The following is a 26083-nucleotide window of genomic DNA, read 5'->3' as shown; positions in this document are numbered from 1 at the left end:
ACCATTACTGTGATGGGCTTACAGATGAATGAACCCCCCTGCAGTCCTGATCCAGCTCCGGAGCAACAGCACAAGAGGGATGTGGAGCTGTTGGAGCGAGTCCAGAGGAGGCCAGAGATGCTGTGAGGGCTGGAGCAGCTCTGCTCTGGAGCCAGGCTGAGAGAGCTGGGCTGGGTCAGCCTGGACAAGAGAAGGCTCCTGAAGGGGGGACCTTAGAGCAGCTCCAGTGCTAAAGGGGCTGCAGGAAAGCTGGAGAGGGGCTTTGGACAAGGGCCTGTAGGGACAGGACAAGGGGAATGGCTTGAACCTGCCAGAGGGGAGACTGAGATGAACTCTTAGGCAGAAGCTCTTCCCTGTGAGGGTGCTGAGGCGCTGGCACAGGGTGCCCAGAGAAGCTGTGGCTGCCCCATCCCTGGCAGTGTTCAAGGCCAGGTTGGACACAGGGGCTTGAAGCAAGCTGCTCTAGTGGAAGGTGTCCCTGCCCGTGGCAGGGGTTGGATCTGGGTGAACTTTAAAGTCCCTTGCAGCCCAGCACAGTCTGGAATTCTAAGAAAACATGTTCTTTCCAATGACATTGAACATTTAGAACTCAGCAATTTCTACTTTAAACCACTGCACACAGTTACATGTCACTTGTATCCACTTAATTTGATGATCAGAAAGACTCTGATCTGCCAGGAATTTATATCTAAAAATAGCAATTCCTGGGCTATGCTTCACATACAATCAGTTACTCTGTAGCCTCAAGCAGCTGTGCTAAGGATCACACTTTCAACGTACCCATGACCTGCATCTTGAGTTATTCTAAAGGAAAGCTTTACACCTGGAAAAACTCATCACGGGCTGCAGGTCTCTTCTCGGAGTGGAGGGAATAGACAAGGGTCGTCAGGTTCCCACTGCCTGTGGCTGCTGCCCAGTGCGAGCGGCAGCAGCACCCTGCTCCCCATAGGCGGGGAGCCCCACGCTCCCCGAGGGTGACACGCTGTGCCCTCCCCTGTTCCCCGAGGCAGGAATTCCTTCCGCGAAGGAAGTGCTGATGTTTCTGCGACCCAGAGAGAAGCCGCCTCCCGCTCCTCCCCAGCAGCTCCACGCCCAGAGCCGGACATGCCATGATGGGAGATAAGCACCAGCTGCCTCCCCTCCCGGCCCCCCAATGTATATCAGAGACTGCAGACAGACCGAGGAGGAAGGGTTTGCTTTTAATGGCCGGTGTCCGGAACAGTCCCGTTCTGGTGCCGGTGCGGGTCGTGCCTCGCCGGGCGGCGCCGCTCCCGCCTACCGCATGTAGTTCTTGGGGAAGAGCTGGAAGAGCTTGCCCTCCTGCGTGGGCTCGAAGCCGTACTTCTCTAGGTTGTTGGGGTCGAAGGTGCCGTCCTTCACGTCCTTCTCGATGCGCGGAGCCACCAGCTCGGTGAAGAGCTGCTTGGCGGTGGCGGGCGGCTCGGAGCCCTCAGGGGCGCGGTACGACACGTACGGCTTGAGCTTGAAGCCGGCGAGGTCGGGGACGATGAACTCCGGCACCATCTGCGGGATGCGAATGAACTTCTTGTTGGAGGTGAGCACCCCGGCCCGCCGGGCGCCGCGGCCCTTGTAGTGCGTGCGGGGCCCACGCTTGCTGGTGAACGGCGACATGCGGTCCGCGCCCCGCACCAACCCGCGAGCCAGCTCCTGCAGCAGCCCCATGGCGGGCCCGACACCTGCCAACACCACCCGTTCCTATTGGCCGAAACACCACCGCCAACCCGCACCGCCTATCGTGCCCCCCAGAAGGCGGGACAGGGACTCACCCGCCAATCAGCGGCGAGGAGCCCCGGGTGTGGGAGGGGCTTGCCGCTTTCCTCAGCGGACGGCGGCGGCGGGCGGGGTCTTCTCTTTGCTAACTTTGCCCGCGGCCCGCGGGGATGACCTTTGACCTGGCGGCGCCGGGCGCGGCGGCAGGTGAGGAGGATCCCGCCGACGGGGAGCCGGAGCCGGTGGTCTCGGGTTGGACAGGGCCGTGCTGCTCCGGGGCGGGACAGTGCCCTGGGGGGACCTGCTTTTAGTGTCTGTGCTGCGTGGTTTGGTGTATTGGGGTTTAGGGGGGAGCTCGGTCTGACGGGGGGAGGCCCGGAGCTGGCGGGACAGCGCCGGTCTGTGAGGGTTCTGCCCCGTTAAACAGCGTCCCCCGGCAGCAGCTGCTCCGGTGTCTTTCCAGAACCAAGAAGTGGTTTGTGTTGGAAGGGACCTTAAAGCTCATCCAGCTCCAACCCCTGCCACAGGCAGGGACACCTTCCACTAGAGAAGCTTGCACCAAGCCCCTTTGTCCAACCTGGCCTTGAACACTGCCAGGGATGGGGCAATGTTCGGTTCCTCACTGACACCGATCCCCTGTGGTGGCTCCCCGGGTGCTACCGGGTGTAGGCACCGGGGTCCTGCTTCCGTGGGTGCTCCCAGCACTTGGGGAGTGTCGGGGGGAGGCTCCTCTGAGGAGACCTGAGGCACAGCAGAGCCAAGCCCCATCGTACACTGCCCAGAGGACTTGTGTTGTTGGTGCCGGTAGCAGAGCCTCTCGAAAGGGTGCTGGGTTCTGTTGCTCAACTCGGAGGAAAAGGGCCAAAGAAGTAGAAAACCACCCAGCTTCCCCTGACTTGGCTGGTTCTGCCGAACAGGAAGAGCTGTTCTGGTGACACTTCTTGTTGTGGAGTTCAGAAGAGTTTGGGTCAGAGTGAGGCCATCTCTTAACTGGCTGTTGTCTTGTTTTCATTTGTGCTCCTGCCCTATCTCCAGACATGGATGAAGACAGCAACAGCACCAGCCTTGAGGTATGATATGCTTTGTTGTTGATTTTGGATGTCTTCATTTCCCCATTGCTGTCTGCAGAACCTGAAAGCTGCCGTGCTAAATTTGATAACATTTGTGTAATGTCTTTAGCTGCCTTTACTTTGAAAACACCTTCCTGCAAGATTTTTGTCTTTCCAAAAACTTCAGTATTAGTCCAATTTGTGTGTGTGTGGTTTTAGTATTTTATTTTTAATTTTAACATGTTTTTTACTGCAAACCACTCAAAATCTGCTTCATGTTCCAAGCTGTTAGTGTGGTGATCTGATTGAAGTGCCTTTTGCTTCAACAGTATGTTTTTTGGCCTAAAGACAGCAGAATGTGGTGTTCTTTGGCCACCAGCTCTTCTTGAGCTTGTTCTTGGTTATAAATACAAACCTGATAGTGCAGCAAGGCCCGTGGTGCTTGTCACAGTGATGGAGGACAAGGCCCTCAATAGGAAATAATTCTTTCCACAACTAAAACCAGCACACAACCCACCTGCAGGAGTGTTCTGGGAAAATCCAGTACCTATAATCAAGCTGTGGGTGAGTGGAGCTGTGTGGGACCTGCAGGGAGAGCTGAGCTTTTGTGCAAGCCCCATCCAGCCTGGCCTTGAGCACTGCCAGGGATAGGGCAGCCACAGCTTCTCTGGGCACCCTGTGCCAGCGCCTCAGCACCCTCACAGGGAAGAGCTTCTGCCTAAGAGCTCATCTCAGTCTCCCCTCTGGCAGGTTAAAGCCATTCCCCTTGGCCTGTCCCTACAGGCCTTTGTCCAAAGCCCCTCTCCAGGTTTCTTGTAGCCCCTTTGGGTATTGGAATACTCTGTGTAAGGCACAGAGGAAGCTCTGGACTGCTGCTGGAGCCTTCCTCTGAGAGGTCCTGCAGGCTTGGGCTGTCAGATGGCCCTACAGAGCTGATGACTCCACCACCACCTCATACTTCTCTCAAATGCTGTCCTGTACCAGTAGCTGCTGACGTATCTCAAGAATCTGTACAGGTGCAACCTGTCTGCTTTTCCTGGACGATTGTCAGTGCTTGAGAGGATACACCACCGGGCATGGAGGGGAGATACCATGTGTTTACTGGTGTTCATGGGAAACCTTGCAAGAACCTCTTGGTTTTAACTGAAGGTGTGAATTTCCTCTTTCCCTCATTGCTTTTCGGCACTGAGGCACGAGGGCTCAGGCTGTACGTGTACGTGGTTTATTCTTTTGCTCCTGGATTTGTTTCTTCTCCTGACAGCAGCAATGTGACTGTCAGTTGGCAACTACTATGGTTGCTGTTATTTGAGACCCCACAGGCCTGCACAGTAGCAGAACTGAGTGTGTCCCTGACACTGTCAAGGGGAAGTCAATGCAGTGACCACAACAGACACACCAAGAACATTTTACCAGCATGTGTTGGATTTGTTGCTAACAATTTTTCAGCTTTTCATTTGTTTTTTTCAAATTCTTGTGACTTTCCACTACAATCTCACTAATAATAGTCTGGCAAGTGTGGTGGTAGGGTTAGTTTGACTCATGCTGGGAAGACAACTTGTTGATATGCCCTGTTAAAAGCAGCCTAAGATGACAAGCTGCTCTGTTTTAGTTGGCTGCTTAGGCAGGAGTTTATTTATGCTGTAGAACTGGAATGAATTCCATGAGCAGGACTAGTCTGGTGGCTCCTGGTGTGCATTTCAGTTTCCTCTTGGTGACAAAGCTGAATGAGGAGGTCATCTCAGGAGCTGAGGGCAAACACTGGGCCTAGAACTGCCTGTAAATTCAGGTCCTTGTAAGGTTGAAGACTTATAGGGGGATGTATCTGTCCTTGTACTCTGTTTCCTGCTTGTTCCTAATATTTGGTTTGCTTCCCCCACTCCTCCCCATTCTGGTTAGTTTTGAGCTGGCATTTGTGAGCTTATTTTAACTGCCAGCTTTTTTCCTGATCAAAATGGTCAGCACAGGTCCCAGGACACTATACCTGCAGTCAGATCTTGTTCCCGTGTACTTGGTTTTCTTTTTATGCTGCTTTATGACTTATTTTCTCAGCCTCATAAAGCCCATCACATTCAGTTCTCATCCTTGTTGCTCCGAGTAAGATAGGATCACCAGAAAATGTTATCCCCTCACTGTCTGACCCTGGTTTAGGATGCTTAGGAACGTATTGAACTGATGACCCCTCTCACTTGTCCTGTGGTGGCAAAGTGGGCTGTAGATGAAAGACAGATGTTGGAAAATACAATCAAGTTGTGTTGTATGCAGCAGACCAGGTGTTGAGATGCTTTTACAGAGGTTTTTTGCTAATGGGAGACTAATCTCACCTTCATTTCATTGCCAGGCTGTGCTGCCAGCTGGCGGGACGCGGATTCTCCGGTTTGTAGAAGACAGGATACAGACCACTATGGTAAGTTCAGCTTCCATCAGCTGGGGGAGGACTGGCTGTGCAAAACTAGGGGATAGCTTCGTGCAAGGTGTAGGAGTTCGACTAAGTCACAGCTGAAGTCTGAGTGTTTGTTTCTTTGCTGTTGCTGTGCATGAGGCAGGAGTTACTCCTGTTGTTTCATCTCATGCACATGGAGTTGATCACAGATCTCTGGGGAAAATACACTGAATATCTCATATGTGAGCTTATGAGTGAATTAACTTTTTCTGAACGTACTTGGCTTGTAGACATCTTACTGAGCTCAGTGTGCTCCAGCCCTCCACAAAGTACTTAATAATTCTCAGCATTAGAAGTTACTAACTTCTTTCCCTGCTAAATTCTTCTCACAGCTGACTGGAATTGCAATTGGAGCTGCAGTCGCATTGCTACTCATAGCAGTTGTGGTGTTTGTCGTTTACAGAAGAGTGAGACAATCCAGTAAGTACTTAATGACTGTGTGTGTTTTAAACACAGTTTTCTCTGCTGCCTTCAGTGTGTTTATAACAACACGTGGTAGATGTTAGCTGTGAGGGTTGTGGTTCTGGCAGGAAAACAGCTCTAAAAGGGTGAAGAACTTGTGTTGATTCACTCACACAGGTGTGAACATAGAATTCCTGTTGTGTGCAGGATGCTGCAGGGTTTTATTTCTCTGCTGTGTGATATCTTTAGTATCAGTTGCAAATCATGAAAGGAATTTCAACCCTGCTATGATTTCAGTGTCACAGTAAAGAGAAACGGGTGAACTGGAGGTTTCTCATGTGAGATTAAAATTACCAGAGCCTTGTATCCATGGAGAGCACCTTTTTTTGTCCCCTGGTGATTAGGTAGAGCCTGAAGCCAGCTCTTCCCTAGTCTGCCTTGGCTAACCAGAGCTGGGTAATGAGGTATCTTGTGTTGGTTTACATTCCAAAGCTTGCTGCTTAGGAGACAGGAGCCATGGCTGTTACAGTGTGTGTTATAGCACAGTTACCAACCTTGCTCAGGGCCCTTCTCTTCAGTGTGGAGCTGCAGGTGGTGGTCTCTGATGTGGTACTTCTGTGTTCTAGAACAACCTCAGCCTCAGGTGCCTCAGTACCGATTTCGCAAGCGGGACAAGGTGATGTTCTATGGGCGGAAGATCATGAGGAAGGTGAGTGCCTCTGGCACGGGGCGGGGGGGGGAAGTAAAGGTTAAAATCTAGTCTGGGAGGAGCTGTGGACTTTGCAGTGCTTTGCTTCCTTACCCAGGCCCAGGGCCTTCAACATATAAAATTCCATTGGATTTTTGGGGATGTTTCAAGACTCCTGGAATTCTGACAATCTCTGGTGGAACAGGGATGGCTACTGCTCCTGGCCAGGCCTTCCCTTTCAAGAATATCTGCAACAGTGGAGGTAGTAGTAAATCAGTGACTATCTGACTTCTCTATGGATTTGGTAATTATTTAATCCATTCTTCTCAGTATTCAGGATTTCAATCAAGATACCTAGTGGATCCTGTATTCAGGATTGTCCTTTTCAGATAATGACTTCCAGTACTGCCTTTGCTTTCCAAGCTGACACCTTCTCTCTCACCTGAGTCTGCAGAGCAGATACTTGTATCTGCGTTCTGCAGCCTGGCTGGGAGGAGCACAAGCACTTCACTGAGCTCTTGTGTTCTGTACTCACGTGCAAACAAGACTTGTCAAACTGTCTCATTAGAGACCGTTCAAGAAGGGTTTATCCCAAGGTTGAAGTCTTTGCCTTGGATTGTCCCAGGGAATCCTACCTGTGCCCTCAGGTTCCTGTCCCGATGTCATTCCTGCCCCATTATTCTGAAAGGTCTCATCAAGAATTTTCCATCAGTTGGGAATCTTTCAGCATCAGCTGGTTAAGTCCTTTGAGGCCATGGCTGCCTGTTTGACGTGAGCTACCCCTTTTATTTATTCGGTTTTTTACTTTTATCTCTGCAAGTGGCTCTTCCTGGGAAATTGTGGCAAGGTGGATTGAGGAAACCTGCAGACAGCCATTTCCCTTTGAGGATTAGGCTACTGTCAGTGGGTGTGCTGGGTGTTCAGCACCAAGTCCAGTTATCTGAGGAGATTAATCTTCCTGTCTTTCTGCTCAAGATATGTTTCCTTTGAAGCTACTGGAGAAGAGGCTCCAGGGCCTAAAGGGGCTACAAGAAACCTGGAAGAGGGGCTTGGGACAAGGGCCTGTAGGGACAGGCCAAGGGGAGTGGCTTTAACCTGCCAGAGGGGAGACTGAGATGAGCTCTTAGGCAGAAGCTCTTCCCTGTGAGGGTGCTGAGGCGCTGGCACAGGGTGCCCAGAGAAGCTGTGGCTGCCCCATCCCTGGCAGTGTTCAAGGCCAGGTTGGACACAGGGGCTTGGAGCAAGCTGCTCTAGTGGAGGGTGTTCCTGCCCGTGGCAGGAGTTGGAACTGGATGGGCTTTAAGGTCTCTTCCAACCCCAGCCATTCTGTGGTTCTACATAGTGTATGTAGAATGAGAGATTCATTTATTTTCCTGACTGACAGTACCGCTGTGGTCAAAAGAACTCATCTTTTCAGCAGTCAGGAGGGGCTGTGTCAGCGCAGAGGTTTTGTTTGGTGGTGTTACAAGCTTGTGCAGTAGGTCTCGGAGGCTGAGGTGACTTCCTTACTTAACACTTCCCATACCAAAAATCTGTGTAGTGGCTTCATGGACCTCCATATGCAGTTTTGTATATAAGATTCTATTGCTAACTCCTGTCTTTGGGAAGCTGCCTGTTACTCAGGAGGGAACCCAGACCCCTTTTCAGAGTACCAGATGGTTATTGCTTCCTTGTAGTCATCTGTTGAATGATGGTAGGTACAGATAGTGAAGGAGAAAGGCTGTTTAATCGTAAGTGCTCCCTGCCATCCCTATTGTAGAGCCAGAATCAGGGTGTGGGTATGGTGGGCTCCCAGAGGGAGCTGGGAGGCAGGGATGGGACTGGCCCCCTTTGGGAGCAAACCCAGAGCATGGCTGGGGGGTCTGAGCTGTGCCCTGTAGGGCTTGAATCTGAGTGTGCTCCTGTGTTGCTGGGGCACCTAAACCCAGTATCTGTATTAAAACAAGGTGCAGGTAAGTGACCTGGCTTTGTTAGTCCCTGCTTGTTGAGGAACACTGCAGCCCTCTGCCTCCGTGCTGCTGATCTGTGCTGGGGTGAATTCAGATGCTAGGGCTTAATTAGACTCTGTGCTGGGTTTAATGCTCAGTTCTGGAGCTCTGTTTTGTTGTGGAGGGAGGAGGTTACTCCTGAGCCTTGCTTTTGCTTTGCAGAGCAGTCTTTGCATAGAACTTGGCCAAAAAAGCCCTCAGTGAGAGGAAGTTGTGTGTGTTGCCGGTGATTTTCATGTTCTTCAACACAGCTGTTCATATGGAACACAAGAAGTAAAGAACGCTTAGAATTGCCCATGGTAAATCATTTCAGGTAGTGTTTGGTTTGGAGTTTTAGACCTTGCTTTTTGCTGTTATTCCTGAATTAGATGTAGACTATAACAAACCTTTGATGATTGTACTTCGTGGAGTTTTGATACTAAGACTTTACTTAAACAAAAAAAAAAACCCACAAAAATCCACAAAAGAGCTTCCAAACTAATTGCAGATTGTTTTTGTGAGAGAAACTTCTTCCTGGGGTTCAACTCTTAGAGAAACTAACGGAGAATCATAGAATCATAGAATAGTTAGGGTTGGAAAGGACCTTAAGATCATCCAGTTCCAAAGGGAACTCAGAAGGGGTTTTCCTGCTCTTGCAGTTGTTGCGTTTCTCCAGGAGGTGGCACTTGGTCACCGTTAAAAGCGGGTGAAGGCGTTGCTGCAGGTCTGGGTGCTGCTGATCTCCAGCTCAAACATGAACCAGGCCCCAGTTTGGGAGTATCCCAGCCTGCCATGGGAGCATCAATGCTTTGCATGTCACTTGACTGCCTGATATTGAGTGTTCCTGAGTAAAAACCTGGTAGCTAAGGGCTCTTTTCCTCTATCTTCCATTGCCACTGTACTAGTCACTCACTAAACTTGTTTTCTAGAAAGAAACTGATCCTGGAATCGATGTTGTTCCAGTCCTCTGGGGCCTCACACGAGTGCTTCACTCTGCTCATGGCCTAATGACTTGGTAGATGAGAGTTGGAGCCTTTGCAGGTTGGAATAATGTGTTCGTGTTTCAGTTTTTAATGAATGGTTTTGTTGTCATTATTTGCCCATAGGTTACAACCCTCCCAAACTCCCTGGTTGGGAACACTGTGCCTCGCCAGCGGATGCGGAAGCGTGCAAAAGTGTTATCTTTGGCTAAAAGGTACTTGGGCCTTTGGGAAGGAGAATATTCATGCCATGGAGGCTGGTTTTGGGGTTTGTTCTTTGTGGTGTGGAACCTATCCCGAACATCACACTTCTCCATACTGCTGGTTTTTCGCAGCTTGGCACTTTCCTGGGGAGTTCTGCTGACACAGAGTGGTTTGTGCCTGCAGCAGTGTCTCTGATTTTGCTGAAGGATGGCAGGAGGGTGGAACACCCCTATTTTATCTGGTTGATAACGGTTGTTTTTAGGCACAGTGTGCTCTAGTATTGCACTCAGCCATGGTGGCAGTGCAAAGCCCATGCTTAAGACAAATGAAGGAGTTCCTGAACTTCCTCGCTTGTTTTTTTCTCTGCAGGATTCTGCGGATTAAGAAGGAATGTCCCACTCTGCAGCCCAAAGAGCCCCCTCCCTCTTTGCTAGAAGCAGATCTGACAGAGTTTGATGTCAAGAATTCCCATTTGCCTTCCGAAGTCCTATACATGCTTAAAAACGTCAGGTAACGTTAAATGGGAAGATAAGTTTGGATGTGGGTTTTGTCGGATGTTCAGGTGATCTGAGTATTTGGCAGTTTCTGTCAAGTTTGAAATTTTATCCCTGCATGGTCAGAACCTTTAAGGAGTTGACTGAAAATTCATCTGAGCCTGAGGAAAGAATAAACCATAGAATCCCAGCCTGGTTTCTGTTGGAAGGGACCTTAAAGCTCATCCAGTTCCAACCCTTGCCACAGGTAGGGACACCTTCCACTAGAGCAGCTTGCTCCAAGGCCCTGTGTCCAACCTGGCCTTGAACACTGCCAGGGATGACATCTCATTCTCTAGAAACTTTAGGGAAAACTTTGAGTGCATTTAAAAGACTAAAAGGACATGGATTAGTGGCCTGAATTCAGGATAGTGATAGTAAAGGTATTCTTACATGAGCAGATTCCTGTCAGTGCATTTAGAAAATCCCCTTTAGACTAGATCAGCTAATTTTTTGGTACAGAAAACATCAAGATCGGTAAATGTTAATTGGATCCCATATTGACAAGTCCATAAACTGCAGAATTTTCACTTCTTGGGCTAAAAAGTGTGCAAGTGCAATCGAAGTTAACTTAATCCCCACAGTTCTTTGGTGGGTTGAGATAAGGGATGGGCTTTGTGCCTATTCAGCAAGGGGGTAAATTTGCTGACCCAGCAAAGAGGATGAGCTCTGATCTGCAAGTTTGGTTTTGTTTGTGCATGCTCATTTCTCTCCCAATTATGGTACAATTTAGTCCTGAAGGTCAAACACGCTCTATTAAAACTGCTATTTAAGTCACCTGAACTTTCTGCTGTGGAATTCTGACCTCCTGTGACTAATTGATGATGCAGTAGAATTTGATTGAGTGAGCCTGTTAAATGTGAGCTCATGGGGCTGTGAGAGGGTCCCTCTGGTGCTGTGCTGATCAGCTTTAAGATGTGCATTCTGTCTGCCTGCTAGCAAAATGGGTAGTTTCAATGTCAGAGGAGCCCAGTTGCACTTTACCAGCAGGAGATGGAATATTCCAGACTTACAAGTACTTGCAGATGACAGGAATGTTCCCCTTTTTTCCAGTATTCCTCATATTCTGGTTTGTGGTCAGGGAGCTGTACTGAAAGGGAAAGCTCCATGGGGTAACTTCTTGTGCAGTGTGTGAATCTTGCAGGCTTTTATATTTCTCCCCCTTCCAAAGCTGCTGTTGGCTTGAGGAAGACTGGATGTACTTCCTTTGGAGCCTGCTGGTGTTGCTTAGGGAGCTACTCAAAAAAGGAGCTCCAGTGTTTTCAGTGTTTCACAGTGCTCTGCACTTGTGTTGAGGACTCCTGCTCTTCCTGCCATGCCACAACCAGTTCTGGGGTTCCTTTGCTGTTTGTGCAAGTGGCTCTGCTAATATAGGAAGGATTTTTCAAGATCAATGTTAATTTTAGGTGTCCCTTTGCCTTTTCTTCCCTGCAGGGTCCTTGGCCACTTTGAGAAGCCTCTTTTCCTGGAACTGTGCAAGCACATGTTCTTTGTGCAGCTGCATGAAGGTGAATACATCTTCCGCCCTGGACAGCTGGATAACAGCATCTACGTGGTGCAGGATGGCAAGCTGGAAGTCTGCATTCAGGAGACTGTAAGAACAAACTGGTCTGTGGTTCTTGAGATAAATCACTTGGCAGAGCATACAAGCCAGCATGAATCATTAAGCTACTGATTAAACTTAGACTTTTGAATCATCATGATTTAGAAAGGATTGCCTCAAACTACTTCAAAGCTATGGTATTTGTGAAGATCAAGGTTTTTAGGTATGATGCCCAGTGTCTTAGAGGAGAGAATAAAGCCCAGTGCTGACCAGGCATTCTGAAATGTTCTCATGAGCTCTGGCTGCATAGTTACTGAGGGAAGGCAGGGTACAAGATAGGTTCTGAGTGCTGTTGGAAACATTCTGCTCTTGGCTGGTAGCTGTATAGACCAGTTTGGTATCCAGAGCAGAAGAACCTGAGTACGCTGTATGCAATAACCCTCTGCTGTGGTAGTAGCAGGGTTGCCTGGGAGGAGGAACATCCAGAATTCACTTTTGAGTAAACATGGAAAAGAAATGATGGCTTGCTTTATGGGTGAGTCTTGAAATGCTGCGTGGCAGCCCTTACCACCCCTTCTGCCAATTTAGATGGGACGACTTTTTGACTGAGCTTTGAGTTTAGCTTTAACTTATGAACAGTTTTCTTGTGGCTGAAAATGCAGGGGTTTGTCTTAGTAAATTATACCATGTTTCATGATTTTTGCATAGTTTTGCATTTTGCTGTTCTTTGTTTTGTGCAGAACATTGACATCTCATCCCTCTTGACATGTAACCCCTCCAATAAACGGAGGTGATTCTGTCCCAGAGTGAAGGGAGCTGTTTTAGAGTGGTTGTTCCACAGCAAACACAAGTGGGTCACAGCTGCCTTGGAACAAACTGGCTTTTAGTTTCTTTTAATTCATCACTTTTAGAATGGTGGTTTAAACCTTTGGTGGTTTGAATTAGCACATTTCCAGAGCAGAGAGAGAGCAAACACCCAAGTCGCAATGAGAGACTGTTTCTTTTAGGGCTGCTCAAAGACTGAGCAGCTTCCTGAAGTGCTTCCTTTCTGCCAGGTGTGCAGCTCTGAGCCTGCACTGATCTTCTGTGCTACACTTGCAGGATGGAACAGAAGTGGTTGTGAAGGAGGTGCTGGCAGGAGACAGTGTCCACAGCCTTCTCAGCATTCTCGATGTGATCACGGTAAGTTCATGCCCAAGCAGTGCTGCTTTGTCACAGATCTCTTTGGTGGGAGATGACTCTGAATATCACCAGGAAAGGATCAGAATGGAAAATATTCCTTTGACCAGTTCTCCTCCTTCTCCCAGTCCTCCCCACTTGTAAGGTTAGCTCTGTGTAAGCTGGTTGTGGGATGTGTAGCCTGCCAGTGTAACAGTGGCTATTTCTGATAAGCAGTAGGATTGGAATTACTATTTTATGGCTGGAAAACTGGGGTATGGTTTGATTTGCTCAAGGTCACAGAACAGTCGGAGGAGGATCAAGTTAGAGCCACAAGTCCCGGCTTTTACACTGTTTGATTTGTTACTTATTGAATTTATTTAGTCTAATGAGAATAAATCTGTCAGTTGTTATTGCTGTAATTACACTGTGACACCAGTTGATGGGTTCAATTTCTGCTTCCCATGTTCATGCTGCTGGTGCCCCTCTGGAGGTTGTGCTCTTTGACAGGCAACAAGCTAAAGGCTGGTGGGTTGTGTTTATTGCACAGATTACTGCTGTGGATTTTGTTGGAGTTGGAATTCCAATGCTGGAATTGACACAGTGCATCTATTTAGTAATAACTGAGTAGAAGGTGGGGAATTCATCATCTTTGATAATACACAAGCACTTAAAGTGCTTCCTTGGAAGATTTTGATAGTTGAGAGGGTGAGGATAATGTAAGCAGTAAGTTGTTCATGTTTGACCTTGTACCATGTTTCTCTTGTGCTTGGCTGTCTCCTTTCATTACAAGATGCTGTTATTCTCTGCGTAAGTAGTTTTAATGGTTCTGTGGAGTGTTCTTTGCCACTATTAGATGCAGGTATATCCCAATGTATCTATAATTTCCACGAAACCTATGGAAAGAGAAAAAAAATGGAAAGCTTGGTCACACTTTCTTCTGTAGAAAGCAATGGCATGTGAATAGTTTGGGCTGTGCAAGTCTGGTTCTTGCTGTCAAATTCATATTAGTAACAGATTCAAAGGTATCTTTGCCCTTTACTTCCACCAGTAAATTTTCTTAATGCTGATATTCCAAAGAGCAGGACCATCATGTAGGAACACCAATCCTAGTCGTGTTCTTTGCCTGTATTCTTTTGGAATAAACAAGAAAGAATCCTTCTGGTAGAAGAGGGGGGTGTGGGTTTGGTTTTTCAGAGTGTGGTTGCCATTCATTATGTGTTGTGGTCGGTTTCGTATTGTTGGTTTTGCTTCTGTAATTCTCATTCTATCATTTTTCCCTCTCATTAGTTACAACACTGGCAAAGGAGAAAATCAAAATGATTGAAAGTGTTGCCAAGAGTTACCAGTGTGCAGATGGGTACAGAACAAACCCTTTGCCATTCCTCTTGCTAATATAACTTGTTCTCATTTATTTTTACAACTCTCTGTCTGGTTTTCCAGCTTTGTGAACTGGGTGTTTTATTTCTGTTTTTCCTCTTCCTTATGCTCTCTGCTGACTTTAGGCATAGGGAGTAGTATGAAAATGGGCAAGGAGAGAGAAAGTAGCATTGATCAGAACAGAGGAGACATGGCAGTGGCATTCAGATTAGTGAATGAGTCTCAGAACTACCTGCAGACACCAGAACCTTAAGGAAGTTCCACTGTACCACCAAACATGTGGATCTGACATGAAGAAAGAAATGTACCAGAGAGGGTTTCAGTTGTCTGAGCTGAATTTGTGAGTCCTCTGGCTGACTTTATAATACATGCTCTACCACTGATACCCCATTGGTTTGAGAGATGTGCAGGAAAATTGGAGGTTGCTGCAAGAAGTGGCGACCTCTTGTTGGATCTAGAAGAAAGTCACACAAAAGGCACTTTTCTAATTGAATTTCCCAGTTGTTTAAATTGAAAAGTCCCTTTAGATCCACTAACTACAAAGATAGTGGCTGTGACATGAGACGTGTTCTGCCTGTCTCACTTATTCTGACCAGCTAAATGCTGCTTGCTCAAAACTTGGAGGAGGAGCACACACAGTGCTTACTGTTGATTGCTGGAGCTTTGGGGTTTACTGCTCTCTTGTTCTTTGTATGGAGATGGTATTTGGAAAACTGTGAGCAGGTGGCACAGTTGGAATGAAAAAGAAGGGACTGGGAGGAATATGGATCAGTTGACAGTGGCTTAGGAGGGGAAAAAAGAAAGTCTGAGAATTAAAAGAATCTGAAAAGCCACTTGGATAAAGGCAAGCCTGCAGGGCTCGAGTGTGTTTAAATGCAGTGGACGTGATGGATGAGATTATAAAGAAGTGACTGGCTGCTGCAAGAACCCTGGGTTAAAGCCATGCTGTTGTAGTGTGGAGGATGGCAGATTGGAGCAGAGGAAGATGGAATCCAAGCAAGGGGATATGGAGAATACAGCAGGTTTTCTGTGTCTCTTGTAGCAGATTTCTTACCCAAATTCATTTGGACTTGGCCATGAGAAGGACTTGGAGCTGTTGGAGCGAGTCCAGAAGAGGCCATGGAGATCCTGCGAGGGCTGGAGCAGCTCTGCTCTGGAGCCAGGCTGAGAGAGCTGGGCTGATTCAGCCTGGAGAAGAGAAGGCTCCTGAAGGGGAGACCTTAGAGCAGCTCCAGTGCCTAAAGGGGCTGCAGGAAAGCTGGAGAGGGGCTTTGGACAAGGGCCTGTAGGGACAGACCAAGGGGAATGGCTTTAACCTGCCAGAGGGGAGATTGAGCTGAGCTCTTAGGCAGAAGCTCTTCCCTGTGAGGGTGCTGAGGCGCTGGCACAGGGTGCCCAGAGAAGCTGTGGCTGCCCCATCCCTGGCAATGTTCAAGGCGAGGTTGGACACAGGGGCTTGGAGCAAGCTGCTCTAGTGGAAGGTGTCCCTGCGTGTGGCAGGGTTTGGATCTGGGTGAGCTTTAAGGTCCCTTCCAACACAAACCAAACCATTGTATGAGTCTGTGATTAGCTGTCATCTGGATTCAGCTACTCTAGCTGTGACATTTCTCACCTACAATACGTAATTACTCTGCAGCTCTTAGAGCAAGATAGAAGTTAATAGTTACCTGTGTTGAGAACATAAAGTTCTCTGTTGAAAAAAACCCAGTTCACTACTGATTATAACTTACCTGTTCCTTGTGAACTCAGTGTGTGATTGTAGAACAGTGGAATTTAAACATAGTAAAAATGCAGTGTATTCAGTGCAGAGATTGGTAAGAAATTGAGTTAATGGCAGGTACAGTGATGCATCCATACATTTTTGTTTATATTTGAGTATAGGAGAATTCTAAAGGACTTCTTTGTCTAAAGCCATGCTTTAAGCTGGGCTGTACAAGGGGAATGTTGTATTTATGTCTGGGTTCAGCAAAAGCCCAGAAATGTCGTTTGTTAATTTCTTTGCTCAGTTAAAAGGAGCTCGGGATTCTGAGGGCGCCTGGAAGCTCTGCACTGGAGGTCGGAGATGTTGGAAGTTTCAACTCCCTCAGGAGCACGGAAATCAAAGCTATTAATATCACCCCGTGGTTCATAGGCAGGGCAGCTGGAGTTGGGTAATTAACAAATTGGTTCCAATTAATTTAATTTAATTTTAGAATCTGCCTCATTCTGACTTCCAGAGCAGCAGACAGAGCTGGAGCTTCAGCTTCCACAGTGGTGATAGCTGTATAGAACATATGCTGTTTGGTTTTGCTGTGCTCTCTGGGCAGGAACTCTTTTGCAGTGATGGTGGTCAGTTGGCTGATGCTCTGGAAGACTTGCAATTAGTGTGTGTGTAATAAGGGTGTAACATCTGTGTGTTTAGTGTTTGCCTTCTGCTGCTCAGGAACCTTTAGAAGGTTCTGAAGGAGGGTGACTGTTGAAGTAGAAACTCCTTTTCTTCCCTAGCTCCTAGTCTGTAGCACAGAAGGGCTCCTTTTCATAGGATCCCAGCCTGGTTTGTGTTAGAAGGGACCTTAAAGCTCACCCCCTTCCAACCCCTGCCATGGGCCAGGGACCCCTTCCACTAGAGCAGCTTGCTCCAAGCCCCTGTGTCCAACCTGGCCTTGAACACTGCCAGGAATGGGGCAGCCACAGCTTCTCTGGGCACCCTGTGCCAGCGCCTCAGCACCCTCAGAGGGAAGAGCTTCTGCCTAGGAGCTCAGCTCAATCTCTCCTCTGTAGATTTGATACTGTCTTACAGATACTAACCAAACCAGTAATACAGTTAAACCCTGCACATTGAAATCTGAGGGAGTCCCTGGGACCAAGCAGCAGCTATTCCAAACCACCAGCTGAGTTCCCCAATATAAATATTTTCTCAAGGATATTTGGTGTCTCACAGCTCCTGGGCAAACAGTGGAGCTGAGACTTGCCTGATAAATGCTCCTCTTTTGCTAGATGGAGTGCCCTGGCCATTCTGAAAACCTTGAAAGTCGAGTGTGGTAGATTGTAGAACTTCTACCTAAAGAGCTCATCTCAGTCTCCCCTCTGCAGGTTAAAGCCATTCCCCTTGGCCTGTCCCTACAGGCCCTTGTCCAAAGCCGCTCTCCAGGTTTCCTGTAGCCCCTTCAGGCACTGGAGCTGCTCTAAGGTCTCCCCTTCAGGAGCCTTCTCTTCTCCAGGCTGCCCCAGCCCAGCTCTCTCAGCCTGGCTCCAGAGCAGAGCTGCTCCAGCCCTCGCAGCATCTCCGTGGCCTCCTCTGCACTCACTCCAACAGCTCCACATCCCTCTTGTGCTGCTGCCCCAGAGCTGGATCAGGACTGCAGGGGAGTTCTTCCCAGAACACAGCAGAGGGGCAGGATCCCTTCCCTGAGCTGCTGCTCATGCTCTGGGGGTGCAGCCCAGCACATGGGGGGGTTCTGGGCTCATGTGCACACTGAACTGGTTCATGAGGAGCTTCTCATCCTTCAATACCACAAAATTCTTCTCAGGGCTGCTCCATTACTTCATCTTTCATCCTGTGTCTGTGCTGAGGATTGCACGAAGCCAGGTGCAGGACCTTGCACTTAGCCTTGTTGAACCTTATGAGGTTTTATCCTGGAAATATTGGATAAGTCCATATTTTATGTGTTACTAAATGAATTCATGACTTAAATACTCTTTTCAGCATTTACTAGTGGGCTAGCAGGGGTGCTGTTCTTTAGCCAAGTGTTTGGTGATAGGTTTTTGTTAAATTCTGTTCTGATTCAAGAGGGAAAATCCTAAACCATTTTTTTGCCTTCCAGGGTAAAAAGATCTCTGTTGTACCCACTTACAGTTTTATCTGTCATTGCTTTTTTATTTCCCCATCTGTTTTTCAAGCAACTCAGGATGGTCTGGGCTCATTTTATCTTACATCAAGAGCTGTTTGTCTTTGTCATTTGGAATATTTCATATGGATAGATATACATATATACACGAAGATACAAACATATGTATATATATCTTAGAACACAGGAAGTCTGCTGTTTGTCTCATTCCATTTTGTATGTGATGATAATACAACTCTGTTATATTTTTGCTGATGGGTGAGTCTGTCACTGTTACTGCAGCAAACAGCTTGGTCATCTGTTCAGATAATAAAACCAAGAAAACTTCTTTACTCTGCAGTCTGGAATAGCTGAAGTTGAAATACTCCAAACTTGGCTGTGTCTGTAATAAAACTGTGTCAGAGCTGATGGACTCATTCCCCTGAACCTGATATAAATACACTTCCTTGTAGCTCTTACTCCCCTGTATCTGTTCAATGCCAGTGAAGTTGCTGCTGTGAATTCTCCTGATCATGCTGCCCTCATTACACCACCTGCAGGTCATGGAGCACAAGCTTAAGGCATTTTGTGATCAGAGGATGTCTGTCAGGCATACATGATATCAGAGTAGAAACATGGGCAGTGATTCGGAAGGATTGGGTCTGATAATTAATGGATTAACTTTGCATCCCTGAAACTTTCCCTTAGGGTCACCCTGCTCCCTACAAAACAGTCTCAGCCCGAGCAGCCACCCCATCCACCATACTGCGGCTTCCAGCAAGTGCCTTTCAAGACGTCTTCCAGAAATACCCTGAAACTCTGGTTCGAGTGGTACAGGTAAGTTCTGGGTGAGGTAGAGTTGGTCTGGGGGCAGAAATCACCCTGGTCTCAAGGTTACAAGGAAGGGCATGTTGATGTTCAGCAAATTCATCATGTTTGTGCAGGTATGGAACTGTTCCATACAGCTTCTTGTCAAGATTTGGACTAGTTCTGCTGCTCCTCTTGCTCTTAGAGCCCTAGACTTAATGATCTCAGCGTTAATCATGTCCAGGAAGAAATAATGGAGGTGTGTGGATGTTACACATACACACGCATACTGAATTAGTTTCTGCATGTGGTAGCCTCTCAAATCAGCCTGACCTGCCTATAAGCTTGTTGGTCCTGGTGGAGTAGAACATGCCGGCATGGGTTCTGCTTCATGGTTATGCTTCAAAATGGCTTAGAGCGTGGAAGAGACTGTTCCATGTTTTGAGAATGGACCAATGTACTGTTAGAAGCTGTTTGTTGGGGAATGATGCTTTGTAAAATTCACAGAATTCAGACTGATGTGAATGTCCACCTGAGAAGGAATTGTCAGCACCTGAGGAAAGAGCTGCGCTTTGTGTTGGTTTTAAGTTCACCATCCCTTGCTTTGCTTAGGCAGTTCTCAGGTGAGCCCTGCAAGTCTGTCTCTTGATTACAAGAGAGGGAGATTTAGATTAGATACTAGATAAAGAGGGGAGATTGAGATGAGCTGTTAGGCAGAAGCTCTTCCCTGTGAGGGTGCTGAGGCGCTGGCACAGGGTGCCCAGAGAAGCTGTGGCTGCCCCATCCCTGGCAGTGTTCAAGGCCAGGTTGGACACAGGGGCTTGGAGCAAGCTGCTCTAGTGGAAGGTGTCCCTGCCCGTCGCAGGGGTTGGAGCTGGAGGAGCTTTAAGGTCCTTTCCAACACAAACAGTTCTATGATCCTGCACATGGAAGCCTGCACAGAGACCTGTGTACTCAGGATCTCAGTTTGGAGGGTTTGCAGTGTTGTCCTGCAGGGCAGTAGTCATTCAGGTCTGTGCTTTTGTTTTACTTGCACTTCTGCATCTTTTGTCCTTGTACCTGGATAATTTGAGTGACACATGAACCTCCTAATACTGATGGCAGAGGAGAACAGATCATTATGCCAATTTAATTTGCTCCATGTGAGCAGATACAAGACAGGATGGCTTAAGAGTGGGAATAAGCTGCAGGGCAGGGGATGGTCAGGTGGCAGTGGTGGCTTATGTGAGTATAGTGCTTTTAGAGCAGGAGAACAGGCTCTGTATGGGGACAGCTGGGATAATCAGGGGAAAAAATGGAAGGAAATGCTTTTATTTGAGGGCACATGTGTTATTAGTGTTTACAGAAAACAAAAAGCAGAATTTGGTGTTTGGGAGTAAGAGTTTATATTTTTGTGCCAGCAGATGATTGTGAAGTCTTTGGTAAATCACTTCATCTTCGCCTCAATTTATCAACTGCTAGAAAGGAGTTTCAGCTTATGGTACAGTCTGTATCTTAAGAAGTCCCTTCAAGTACTCTGGTGCATAACTGTTTAAATGCTAGAACAAGTGTGGGAGAACACTAAATCCATTCTGTTGCTTCTTGGTTTCCATTTCTAGATCATCATGGTGAGGCTGCAGAGAGTGACATTCCTGGCACTGCACAACTACCTTGGTCTGACTACAGAGCTCTTCAACTGTGTGAGTTTGGGGTACACTTTATCTGCTCTCCCTGTCTGTGTCTTGGCATAGGGAGGTTTTCCTTCTTTCAGAAGCTCATAAAGCAAATGTTACATATTAATTGAATACCCTAGAAGGTCCTTGTTACGGACAGCCTGTAAAACCTTGCCCATGCTGATGTCTGGGGAATGGGAGGGAAGCTTAAATTTCAGAAGTTTGAAGAAGTGCATTGGTTCACATTGGTGTATCTGCCTCACTGTGCACGTATGTGAGTATGTGTCAGTGGTCATAGAATGGTTTGGGTTGGAAGGGGGATCATCCAGCTCCAACCCCTGCCACAGGCAGGGACACCTTCCACTAGAGCAGCTTGCTCCAAGCCCCTGTGTCCAACCTGGCCTTGAACACTGCCAGGGATGGGGCAGCCACAGCTTCTCTGGGCACCCTGTGCCAGTGACTGAGCAGTCCTGACATTTATTAATGAGACTGAGTCACCTCTACCTACAAGAGTTCAAAGAAGGATGTAGCCTCAGGAGAAGAGTATCAGGTCAGGGAATACTTAAGTGAGCTGCACTGTGCTTGGAGTGTGATGGGATGCACCTCAGGGTGCTGAGGGAGCTGGCAGATACCTGACAGTCTTTCTTTGACTACCACAAGTGGGTGAAGGCCCCGGGTTTAGCACAGGCTCCAGTCCTGTTTAAGGTGTAAGAGGGGGTGGGTTATGTTTGCTTTGCACTTTGTGTCTTGCAGCAGAGCCAAGCCATCCCCCTCATCTCTGTGACAAGTGTCACAGCTGGAGGAGGCTCAAGCAAAGTAGTGAAGAGACAAGTGTCTAATGTATCAGAGGAGGATCGTGGAGAGAAGCTGGAAAAACCTGGGGAAGCAGTGGAAATAGGTAATGTCTCTGGAAGTGTGTAGTAACTGTCCTTTGTGATGTTCTTTAATCATTGTGCTGTTGACCTTTTTTGATGAGAGTAGTTAGGGATTGCAGTTTCAGGTTTGAAGTCTTTGGATTGTCCTTTGCTTTAATAGGAAATTATTGCTGTGCTCATGATATTGATGGAGGAGAGGGAAAAAAGTGGCTCCTAACACTGACTTTATAGGAGAAGCTGTGAAAATGCTGCATGCAGATGCTGGCAGGATGGCTGGGTATGTGCAGTCTTCCAGGTTGAAGTGTCAGGATGAAATCTAAACCTACAAATATAGATTGAGTTGAATTTTGCCTCTGAGCCTGAAAGTTCTTAATTAAATGGAAAGCAGGAAGCAGGTTTAGACAACGTTTAACTCTGGAGTTTCAAAGCCTTTAACACAGCCTTTAGTGAGTTTTCAAAGTGGGCAGTGAGAGGTTCTTGCTGTCAGTGAAATTTATTGCTTGAGGGACTGTCCTGTGCTTAGATCTGTGTGACTTCTGTTTCTGAATTTCAGACCCACTGAAGATTTCTGGTACAGAAAACTCTGAGCATATTTTCAGAAGAAGCCTTTCATCACCTCCCTACGCAGGGTCTCCAGAGACTTCTAGTAAGTACTGCTTGGCAAAGCTGTGGGCAATGAGTTACGTATCTAATCCTGTGGGGGAGACATGCTCTTTGGAGCACTGGGCTACTCTTCCTCTTTGTGTTGGACAATCATCTTGCAGTGGAGCTGCTTCCCAAATCATGTGTTAGAAATGTATTTTTTGAAGTCACAAATGGATTATTATCTAAGAGAGCATTCCCATGCTGTCTTTGCTAGCAGTGGGGAGCATGCAACGATTTGTCTTCCAAGACACCTGCAAAAATGAAGAGCTTAATTAATTGATTTAACTGAAACAGTGAGTTATGATAATATGCTGTCATCTTTCATGCAAAAGATGACACATGATTCTTGCTTGGCTGATGGTCCCACAGAGCACATCACATGGATTTGTTGCTTGTAGAGGAACATTTTTTGAGTGGGTAATGAAGGTGACTTATCGCTGAATGCTCTGGTGAGACATTTATGAGCTGTTTTGGTGCTGCAGTATTCAGTTTGGTGAACTTCTGTCATCTCCACTTAGACATCTTCTCTGAGACAGCTGTCTAGGTTAGCTTTGTGTTCAGGGTGGAGAAACTGCAACTTCTTGGGTGAATCACAGGAGGAAGGCATCTGTCTTTCCTTAACTAAGTACCAAACCAACCATCTTGAGGTAGTTAAGGTCATGCTTAGATACTGTAGCCATTATGAAGATACTGTTAATAGAGAAGTCATTTAATTGGTGCAGTAAAGGTCCTCTGGATACATTAGAAGATAACAAGTATTGCTTATGTTGACTGTTAAATGGCTTAGGAGATCAGAACATACTGTGAGTGAGGCTTAGAAAGTGTGGAGACCAGAAGGAAGGTGGGCTGAGGGAGCCCCCAGTGCTGAGGGCTTTCCCAGTGTGAAGCTTCTAACACTGGCTGCTATCAAGTTGGTTGTGTGTAGGGAGGAGAAAAATGGGGATCATAGAACTACCAAGTGGTTTGTGTTGGAAGGGACCTTAAAGCTCCTCCAGTTCCAACCCCCTGCCACGGGCAGGGACACCTTCCACTACAGCAGCTTGCTCCAAGCTCCTGTGTCCAGCCTAGCCTTGAACACTGCCAGGGATGGGGCAGCCACAGCTTCTCTGGGCACCCTGTGCCAGCGCCTCTGCACCCTCACAGGGAAGAGCTTCTTCCTGATATCTAATCTAAATAGATTCAGGAAGATATCTATTCATTGTTTGTAATAGAGAGCTGATTCTTTCCCTCTTCTGTTTGTGCTGTGCAGATGTACAAGGCCTCAGTTACATTTTAGCATCATTTCATGTAACTGTCCAGAGGGATGGCTGTGACAGGGAAGCAGGATTTTGGCTAGGGATAAGTAGATCATATTTCTGAACCAGGGAAACCAATTAAGGGAAAATGCTGAACTGACCCAGGCAAGACTTGGCTTTATTTTCATGCATGTTGGGTTGTTTTGCACTGTGCATTCTAAAATGGAGCAGCAGACTCCAATCAGTGGTGAGTTAAGTAATGCTGACTCTGAATGGAGCCACTTTCCCCCAGGCACATGCAGTAGTTCAGTGAGGTCTGCCTACAAGCAGCCCTGTCACATTTAAGGTAGAGTCCATGTCTGTTCTTTGAAGCTTTTATGTGGAAGGATCCTGCATACTTAGCAGTGAATATGTTCGGTTGTTCTTCCTCTCTCCTTTTACATGTCTTAAGAGTTATGTCAGAGTACACAGAGCTTAGCAGAGAGAGAAGATGTTTTACTGACAGAAGGAGCATATCTGATGGGTAATCATGATTTGCCTCAGTGATCAGAGCTGATTTCACAGCTCTGAGGTTACAGTCACTCTTTAGCTTCATGGGAGAAAGATGTAAATAAGTCAGGTGGAGCATCTGGGCTGGTGGACAAAAGAATTGGATGAAAGAAATAAAATGACAGGGTCTTTTGTATGTGATAACTTCACCAGTTCTGTTGTTCCTGGAAGTAAGTGTTCGTAAGTTCAGCTGAGAAGGACCTGGGAGTACTGGGGAATGACAAGTTGACCATGAGCCGTCAGTGTGACCTTGCAGCCAGGAGTGCCGAGAGTATCCTGGGGTGCATGGAGAGCAGTGTGACAGCAGATGGAGGGAGGTGATTCCCGCCCCACTGACCCTGGTGAGGCCACATCTGGAGCACTGTATCCAGTGCTGGGCTTCTCAGTACAAGACAGACAAGGAGCTGCTGGAGAGCGTCCAGCAGAGGCCACAAGGATGCTCAGGGGTCTGCAGCATCTCTCTGATGGACCTGGTTAGTCTGGAGAAGAGCAGCCTGAGAGGGGATCCCATCAATACAGATCAGTATCTCAAAGGTGGGTGCTAGGAGGATGGTGCCAGACTCTTTTCAGTAGTGCCCAGTGACAGGACAAGGAGCAATGGCCATAAACTAAACCACAACAAGCGTCACCTCAACATGAGCAAGAACTTCTTTACATTGAGGATCGCAGAGCCCTGGCACAGGCTGCCCAGGGGGTTGTGGAGTGTCCTTTTCTGGAGACATCCCAAACCCATCATAGCCACATTCCTGTGTAACCCGCTCTGGGTGGCCCTGCCTTGGCAAGGGGGTTGAACTGGCTGATCTCCAGAGGTCCCTTCAACCCTAATGGTGCTGGGATTCAGTGGACTTGATTTGTCTAAGGTTAAATAGCAGTTACCTTTTACTGGGTTGTTTGTTGGGATTTTTTTATCGGGAGTCAAGAGAAGCTACTTTTCCTTCTTCAACACCGAGGCCCTAACCCTACAGCACCGATGCGAGAGTGTAGGACCACGTGTCAGATGCTGGTAGCTCAGTTAGTGCTTGGGAGGAGAGAGGCAGCTGAAACACTGCAGGGACAGGGTCGGCTGCCGGTGTTCTTGCAGTGACTTCCACACCAGCAGTGTGTGGGATCCCAGCAGCATGTGGTCACTAAACAGGATTGCATTCCCCCCCCCCGAGTTTCCCACTGCCTTCTGTTCTTTTGACTCAACGCCTCTGGTTGAAGCTTGTTCTGCTGTGTCCTTTCTAACTCCCATTTGAGCAACAAGACAGTTTAATTAATCACTGTGTGGGAAGCTTGTACCTACGAATGAGATGAAGGTTTCTCTTTGAGTACAAGTCTGGTAGACATAAGCTTTCATTCTTAGAATGCCTCTTCTTTCTCCTATGTTGATTTTTTCACTATGTAGAGCGGTGCAGAGGATGCTTTTCGTGCCTCCATGCCCACCCATCATCAGATTGTTTAGGTTTAACCTGAAAAGTGTGTGTTTAGATTTCAAATGCACGTGGTGTATTTGGGCTTAGTAATTCTGCTGACCCTGTGATATGTGGGGCAGTGGAATTGACAGGCAGTCAGATCAGCCCATATGGAGTTCCAGGCTGCTATTTCTACTATTCCAGCTCTTTTTTTGTTGTTGTTTATAACTAATTTAGGGTCTTTAATGTTCCAGTGTGTACAAAATTCAGCAGCATCAACAGTGTTGGTTTGTGGATTGGGATTGGCTGGTTTTGGTGGTGGTTTTGGTTTTTGGTCTTATGGTTTGGAAGTTAAGTTTTGCTGATGACAATCGTTGGGTCAACTGGTTGGGTTTCTTGTTTGGAGGCTGATCTTTAAATGATGTTATGATCCCAGTGGCAAGTGTAGGTTTTCTACATGCAAAGGTTTGTCTGTATTTGTAAGTAACATGGAAAAGAGCCCTCTGAGGTAGGTCTGAACCTCTGGGACAGCGGGATTTGCTCATGTCCTAGATGGGGTGGGGGAGGAATTCAGAGTTAAAAGTTTCAGCCCTGTCAGAGTTTAGTCGGTAACAAATTCAACCGTCAGGAAGGACAGTTGTGTTTTCTAAGGGCTCATCCTATTTTTGAGCAGCAGTTTGTATTTAAGAAAGCAAAAGCAGAAGAGCAATGGAGGAACAGAAGGAAAAAGGCGAAAGGGAGAAGATTTAAACTTTCCTGAGTATAGATTTCAGATCTTATTAGGCGTAGAAATGTGATGGGAAGGATTATAGGTTTATTAAAGGAAACTGCAATCTCTGCATGATTCTTAAACTCCTCTCTGAATCACCAGCCTGAATCATGGGCATCCTCTTACAGGTAATGAAATGGGAGGCATTTCCCAGATACATCTGTGTTATTGATTCTCTCAGATAGGTTCCTAGAAGGTGGATGGGACAGCCAAAGAGCTAATATAATTAAGATGTATTAAACTTGGGAAATAGGGAATAGAAGTTGTTAGTGACAG

General features: G+C 47.2%; 2 protein-coding genes across 4 annotated transcripts in view; one reads left to right on the top strand and one right to left on the bottom strand.

Annotated features, from left to right (window-relative positions):
* Positions 1-1180: 1180 nt before the first annotated feature.
* On the bottom strand, positions 1181-1706 carry MRPL41 (mitochondrial ribosomal protein L41). The gene has a single exon (XM_080630527.1). It carries the CDS (start codon positions 1681-1683, stop codon positions 1276-1278), a length of 408 nt encoding a protein of 135 aa, XP_080486653.1. The 5' UTR covers positions 1684-1706; the 3' UTR covers positions 1181-1275.
* A 160-nt stretch (positions 1707-1866) lies between these two features.
* The window catches only part of PNPLA7 (patatin like domain 7, lysophospholipase), a 126072-nt gene continuing 101855 nt past the window's right edge, over positions 1867-26083 (top strand). Inside the window, exons 1-13 of one of the 3 annotated variants that reach the window (XM_080630523.1) lie at positions 1867-1938; positions 2767-2801; positions 5119-5184; positions 5553-5640; positions 6249-6331; positions 9384-9472; positions 9831-9971; positions 11429-11588; positions 12639-12719; positions 18590-18718; positions 20287-20367; positions 21094-21238; positions 21769-21861. In XM_080630523.1, coding sequence (XP_080486649.1) covers positions 1902-1938; positions 2767-2801; positions 5119-5184; positions 5553-5640; positions 6249-6331; positions 9384-9472; positions 9831-9971; positions 11429-11588; positions 12639-12719; positions 18590-18718; positions 20287-20367; positions 21094-21238; positions 21769-21861 — 1228 coding nt within the window. In that variant the 5' untranslated portion in view covers positions 1867-1901. Of the gene's footprint in view, positions 1939-2766; positions 2802-3829; positions 3930-5118; positions 5185-5552; positions 5641-6248; positions 6332-9383; positions 9473-9830; positions 9972-11428; positions 11589-12638; positions 12720-18589; positions 18719-20286; positions 20368-21093; positions 21239-21768; positions 21862-26083 lie in introns of those variants that run through there. The other 2 variants (XM_080630524.1, XM_080630525.1) reach the window with 2 other exon arrangements.

The sequence above is a fragment of the Psittacula echo genome, assembly GCF_963264785.1.
Source record: "Psittacula echo genome assembly, chromosome: 16".
In the NCBI taxonomy this organism is placed as follows: Eukaryota; Metazoa; Chordata; class Aves; order Psittaciformes; family Psittacidae; genus Psittacula; species Psittacula echo.
This window is presented reverse-complemented; position numbering and strand designations above follow the sequence as displayed.